At 37.2% G+C, this 6,000-nt stretch overlaps 1 protein-coding gene across 18 annotated transcripts in view; it reads right to left on the bottom strand.

The window, feature by feature from the left end:
* Positions 1-2,487: 2,487 nt before the first annotated feature.
* Positions 2,488-6,000, bottom strand: part of LOC129268711 (uncharacterized) — a 32,590-nt gene continuing 29,077 nt past the window's right edge. For 14 of the 18 annotated variants that reach the window (XR_010295000.1, XR_010294999.1, XR_010295002.1 and 11 more), the window contains 3 exons: positions 5,144-5,454; positions 4,541-4,828; positions 2,488-4,225 (listed from right to left, as the gene is read on the bottom strand). Coding sequence is in view for 5 of the 18 variants with exons in the window: in XM_064106193.1 (XP_063962263.1) it covers positions 5,396-5,454 (59 nt within the window). In the remaining 13 variants the exon portion in view is untranslated. The remainder of the gene's footprint in view (positions 4,226-4,540; positions 4,829-5,143; positions 5,455-6,000) is intronic. The other 4 variants (XM_064106188.1, XM_064106190.1, XM_064106198.1 and 1 more) reach the window with 1 other exon arrangement.

The raw sequence follows: 6,000 nt of genomic DNA, 5'->3' as shown, positions 1-6,000 counted from the left end.
TTCTCAAAACTGGATTCTACATTTTCGTCTTTCGCGAGCAATATCTCCGTCGTTTTATCTTTGTTTACGCTCAGCTTTGAGTATGTTGAAGCTGAGACAATAAGCTATCACAAGTGTGCCCTTTATTTTTCGATCAGATGCCGAGATCATGCTCATATCTCACTTGCAACGTGGGATTTGAGAATTCCATTTCTCGTTTACGTTTAATCGCTATGGGAAATGTTTTGGTATATCGGTAATGCACTTGACTTCGGACCTCGAGTCCGGGCGTCTCCAACCATTTTCTCCTTCACTTTTTTTGTCTATTCGACCTTTCACTGTACAGTACCGTCTCCTTTGAATATTGAATCACGTAGAATCGCAAATAATGTAATAAACAACCCTATTTACTTTATTCCGGGACTTTATTATTATCCTATTATCACTTGATCCATTACTTTTGGCGTGTAATCCCTTAGTCCAGAATCTGGCCTATTTAAAGGAGAATGAAACTCTTGGAGCAAGTTAGCTTTTGTGAAAGCAGAAAAATAAAAAAATAAGATCTACAAAAGTTTGTGTAAAATAGGACTAGCAATAAAAGAGTTATGAGCATTTGAATGTCGAGATCACTAATGCTATGGAGATCCTCCCATTGGCAATGCGACCAAGATCTGTGATGTCACACACGTACAACTCTCCCATTTGCACTGAAAATATACCCCAAAACATTTCTTTTTGCATTCTAATCATATGACAAACGATTCATCAATGATATAATGTTGTGAAACCTCTGTACTTGTCATCTCATAAAGAGAACACCTCACCTTGTGATAGACTCTATAAAAGTGAGAATATAAGTGAAATAAGTACTAAAGTAATGAGGGAGTTGTACGTGTGTGATATCACAGATCTTGGTCGCATTGCCGATGGGAGGATCTACATGGCACTAGTGATCTCAATATTCAAATGCTCATAACTTTCTTATTATTCATTCAATCTTCCTCAAACTTTCAACAATGTAATCCTTTGATTTTTCTCTTTGATATGGATTCAGCTGGTTTCAAGGGTTTCATTCTCCTTTAATTTTGATCCCCACCACACTGACGCTACCTCTCCCTACTTACCTGCTACCAGCCGATGATGGCGTGATCATTAAATTAGGACGCCCGGCGAAAAAGGCTGGGGGTTCCACGGGCCTAATTACATCAGGAGGGCTAAAGATATTCGTTCGACCCAACCCATTCGAATTTTTGTCAATTTGATATTGCTGATTGTCAAAAATGTATAAATATGATTCAAAATCTAACACATGATTCTAAAAATGGTAACTACTGAACTTCCTTCGCCCAAATTGGGAAGATAAATAAGTGACTTGGAACTATTTTTTGACTGGCGGAATAATTAGGGCTATTTTACTGTTTCAGTTGATGAATTCGATCCATTCATAGTTATCTTCATAAATGGCGATTTATTTTTAAAATGAGCTGGCTACGGTACCCTATCCTGGTCAGATTTGGAATGTCAGATATATATAACCTATCCATTGGTAGTAAACATTCCACCCTCTAATTTCACATTTATTTTTCATGAATTTTTCAAAAGTGCCATTTTAACACACAAGTCTATGGGGAATGTTTTACGCGCGTGACACCTGGGCGGGCTGCGTAGCATTATTATGAGTTTGTTGATAACGCCATCTTCGACGGCTTGAATCAAGTGTGTAGGGAAAATAAGGACCGTGCAGATTCTGGACTAGTAATCCCTATGCGAGATGACTTTTTCTCAAATCTGGATTCTACATTCCTGTCTTTTGCGAGCAATTTCGCCGTTATTTATGCTTGGATTTTGTTGATTTTCGAGTATGTTGTAGCTGAGACTATATGCTATCTAAACCACCCCTCATTTTTTCATTAAGATGTCAGGATCACGCTCATGATCATCATCAATATCATCATGATCATCATCATCGTGATGGTCTGATCGATGATCATCAAAATCATCATTATCATTTACATTATCATCATCTAACATTATCATTACCATCACCTTCATGTTCATCATCATCATGATCATCATCGTCTATGTCTATATAACTTTTCCCTTTCTCTATATAGTAAATATTCACATCTATTTATGCTAGTAGAGTGTCTCGATTGCATCTCTTTCTCCTCTCTTGCTATGTTCCCCTTCTCCTCTCTTGTTCTGCCCCTCTCTCTTGCTTTGTTTCTGCATCCCTCTCTCTCTCTCTACTCTTCACCCTCTCTCTTCACTCCTTCCTTGCCTCCCTCTTTCTCTCTTGCGATGTCTCGATCTATCTCTGCCCTTCTCTTTTGTTAAATCTCTCACCCTCTCCCTTTTCCGCCTGTGACTCTCGTTCTCCCTCTATTATGTCTTCCAGTGTTCCCCAATCTTCTTTATTTTTTCCTTCTAACCTTTGTATTCTTATTTCACCCCTACCATGTACTATAGAGAGAAACATGAAATGAAGTACATTAGTAAACAGGTCTATTCATTGTTAAAATCATGTTCAAAGCACTAAACAAAGCTTATCAAACCAAAGTCAAAGCTAAATTGCATAGACCTATCTACATGCATGTAAATGACATTCTGCACAAACTTAACATCATGCTATTTCCTTGGCGATCTAAAAGAGAACCGCAATGCAATATTACAAATGGTAATCACCTATCATCTTCAAACACATTTTAAAAGAAATAGATTTTAAAAACAGCATATCCAATTAAATTTGATATACTAAAATAAAAGCACATACTGAAAAGAGCAGCATTGTAGAAATCTCTGAAAAGGGCATTTTAACATGTATATATATTTGGCAGAAATGGAATACATATATAAAACAGGTACATAAACAAGATACCTACTGATTATATGAAAGGCCCCCTACATAGCAATTGAGATATAAGTTCAGGTAAACACAATAACAATAAAACTAAAAAACAATGTACATTATGGATAATCCCTAACAGCCCTATATACCTCTTTGTTACAGCAAGCAAGACACTGCTATGTATAGTGAATGCAGTAGATATTGACAGTTGATCGTAAGGTACCACTATATATGGGGTAAATGTTGCAAACAAACTGACATTATAATCATAATCCAATATTGACTATTCACGAAACAAACTGGATATGTGACCTCTAAAGACATAAAATTGTAGTGTACAAACATGTGCCATTGAAAATCATAATCGTGTAATATATGACAATATAACAAATTACAGTGAATTGTCTTTCGCTGTACTACTAAGATCTGTTATCCTGATGTAAAAAAGAAGACAAACAGTAACTGTTATCAATGATATCCATCAGATTCTGTTTCATATATCAGCAACATCAACCAATATAAGAATTATGGTAATGCCAAGATAAGATAAGTGACATGCATGTATAACTTCATTTCCCCAAGGAGCATGCATAAGATCTATCTTTACAATATATCACTCAAAACACTGTGTGAATACAAGGATTTACAAACTTACAGAAAAATAAACGTGTTAAATTCCCAAAATCTTGCAATGTATGTGCAAAGTTAAAACACAAATGTAATAAAATTCATCATGAATGGCGCTTTGTTTCTGCATCCCCCCCCTCTCTCTCTCTCTCTCTCTCTACTATTCACCCTATCTCTTCCTCTGTCTCAAATAAGATACAACTATAAAGGAATGAGAGCGTAAAAGGAATTGAACAATCAGAAACAAAAACTATGGTATAAAAATACATGTAGTTACATGGAAGTGCACACAAAATCCCAAAATATCTTGTGTGGAACAAAAGTATATGTTTACATTGTCATACCAGTAAAAAAATAAGACTAAAATCACACAGAAACATGGTATCAGAAAATAAATGTAAGTCAGAGGTGGAAAAATGGACATGAACACACGTTAGTATGAATAAAAAAAAAAAGTATGCCGAGCCATACAGGGTGGCATTCAAATGTCTTGGTGGAGATCGAGGCTACTTCTGCCACAATGCTGTTATGACAGAGCCGTAAACACTCCCCAAGGCCTAGTCTTCGCTGAACCAGGTATCAGCGGAGGGCTGAAGTCCTGGGGTGATGTTACCGCTGTGTGTTGGACGATGAAGACAGCCTTCTGACTCGAGGGCGGTAGTTTGTTTCAACTGGTGAGCAAAGGAATATGGTGGTGCACTGTCATTGGTGACTAGGGTTCTAGAAGTGAGCTTTGCAACGTTGCGCTTTGCAGTCTATTGAAGAAGTTATCTGAAGAAGTGAAATAAAAAAAATCATTTGAAAATTAGGAATATAAACAGTACTACATGTTTCTATTTTAAAAGTGTTAACATTATTAATGAACGCATTTGACATAAAAAGTGTTCTGTCTATGCAACCCCAATGTAACATTTTCAAAGCAAAAAGATATGTCATAGAATTGCCAATTTACTCCAGGTGTGCCAATTTTGTGGGAATCAACAGTGTAGTGGCCGAGGTCAACCATCTATCCGGAGGAGCTTGAAATAACTCAGTACAGTAGGGTTAGGCTTTTTCAAACATTTTAGTTTGGCAATCTTTCCTTACCATGTATACGCTGGTGTTCCATACTTCTGCCACAATGCTGTTATGATGACAGAGCCGTAAACACTCCCCAAGGCCTAGTCTTTGCTGAACCAGGTATCACCGGAGGGCTGAAGTCCTGGGGTGATGTTACCGCTGTGTGTTGGACGATGAGGACAGCCTTCTGACTCGAGGGTGGTAGTTTGTTTGAACTGGTGAGCAAAGGGATATGGTGGTGCACTGTCATTGGTGACTAGGGTTCTAGAAGTGAGCTTTGCAACGTTGCGCTTTGCAGTCTATTGAAGAAGTTATCTGAAGAAGTGAAATAAAAAAAATCATTTGAAGATTAGGAATATAAACAGTACTAAATGTTTCTTTTTTAAAAGTGTTAACATTATTAATGAAAGCATTTGACCTAAAAAGTATTCTGTCTATGCAACCCCAATGTAACATTTTCAAAGCAAAAAGATATGTCATAGAATTGCCAATTTACTCCAGCTGTGCCAATTTTGTGGGAATCAACAGTGTAGTGGCCGAGGTCAGCCATCTATCAGGAGGAGCTTGAAATAACTCTGTACAGTAGAGTTAGGCTTTTTCAAACATTTTAGTTTGGCAATCTTTCCTTACCCTGTAAAGGTCCCGATACATTCCATGTATATGCTGGTGTTCCATACTTCTGCCACAATGCTGTTTTGGTGACAGAGCCGTAAACACTCCCCAAGGCCTAGTCTTCGCTGAACCAGGTATCACCGGAGGGCTGAAGTCCTGGGGTGATGTTACCGCTGTGTGTTGGACGATGAGGACAGCCTTCTGACTCGAGGGCGGTAGTTTGTTTCAACTGGTGAGCAAAGGAATATGGTGGTGCACTGTCATTGGTGACTAGGGTTCTAGAAGTGAGCTTTGTAACGTTGTGCTTTGCAGTCTATTGAAGAAGTTATCTGAAGAAGTGAAATAAAAAAAATCATTTGAAGATTAGAAATATAAACAGTACTACATGTTTCTTTTTTAAAAGTGTTAACATTATTAATGAACGCATTTGACATAAAAAGTATTCTGTCTATGCAACCCCAATGTAACATTTTCAAAGCAAAAAGATATGTCATAGAATTGCCAAATTACTCCAGGTGTAAAGGGCCTCCTTCCTTTTTTTCGAAAAAACAGGACGCTAAACATGTTTTATTTTTTTATTTGGCCTTTACAATAAATATCAAAAAGCAATCTTAACAGCTTCGTGGTAACTATAATATGTAGGGATGACCTCTGTTTCCAATAAATCTAGTCCTTTGCTGTACACATGATCTATCATTGTTCCCTTCTCAGTAGTAGCATTTACAACATGCTGTTTGTAACCTTTATTACACATCAGCTTGTTTACCTGTGAAGAACCTTTAAACAAATCCTCATTAAAATCTCCCATCACAATACACCTAATGCTTCTTTTGTGTAATGCATTTAGCAAATTGTCTAATGATTCACAGAAGGAT

This window comes from Lytechinus pictus, chromosome 11 (genome assembly GCF_037042905.1).
Source record: "Lytechinus pictus isolate F3 Inbred chromosome 11, Lp3.0, whole genome shotgun sequence".
Taxonomy (NCBI): Eukaryota; Metazoa; Echinodermata; class Echinoidea; order Temnopleuroida; family Toxopneustidae; genus Lytechinus; species Lytechinus pictus.
The sequence above is the reverse complement of the archived record's forward strand: the minus strand, read 5'-3'. Positions and strand labels throughout refer to the sequence as shown.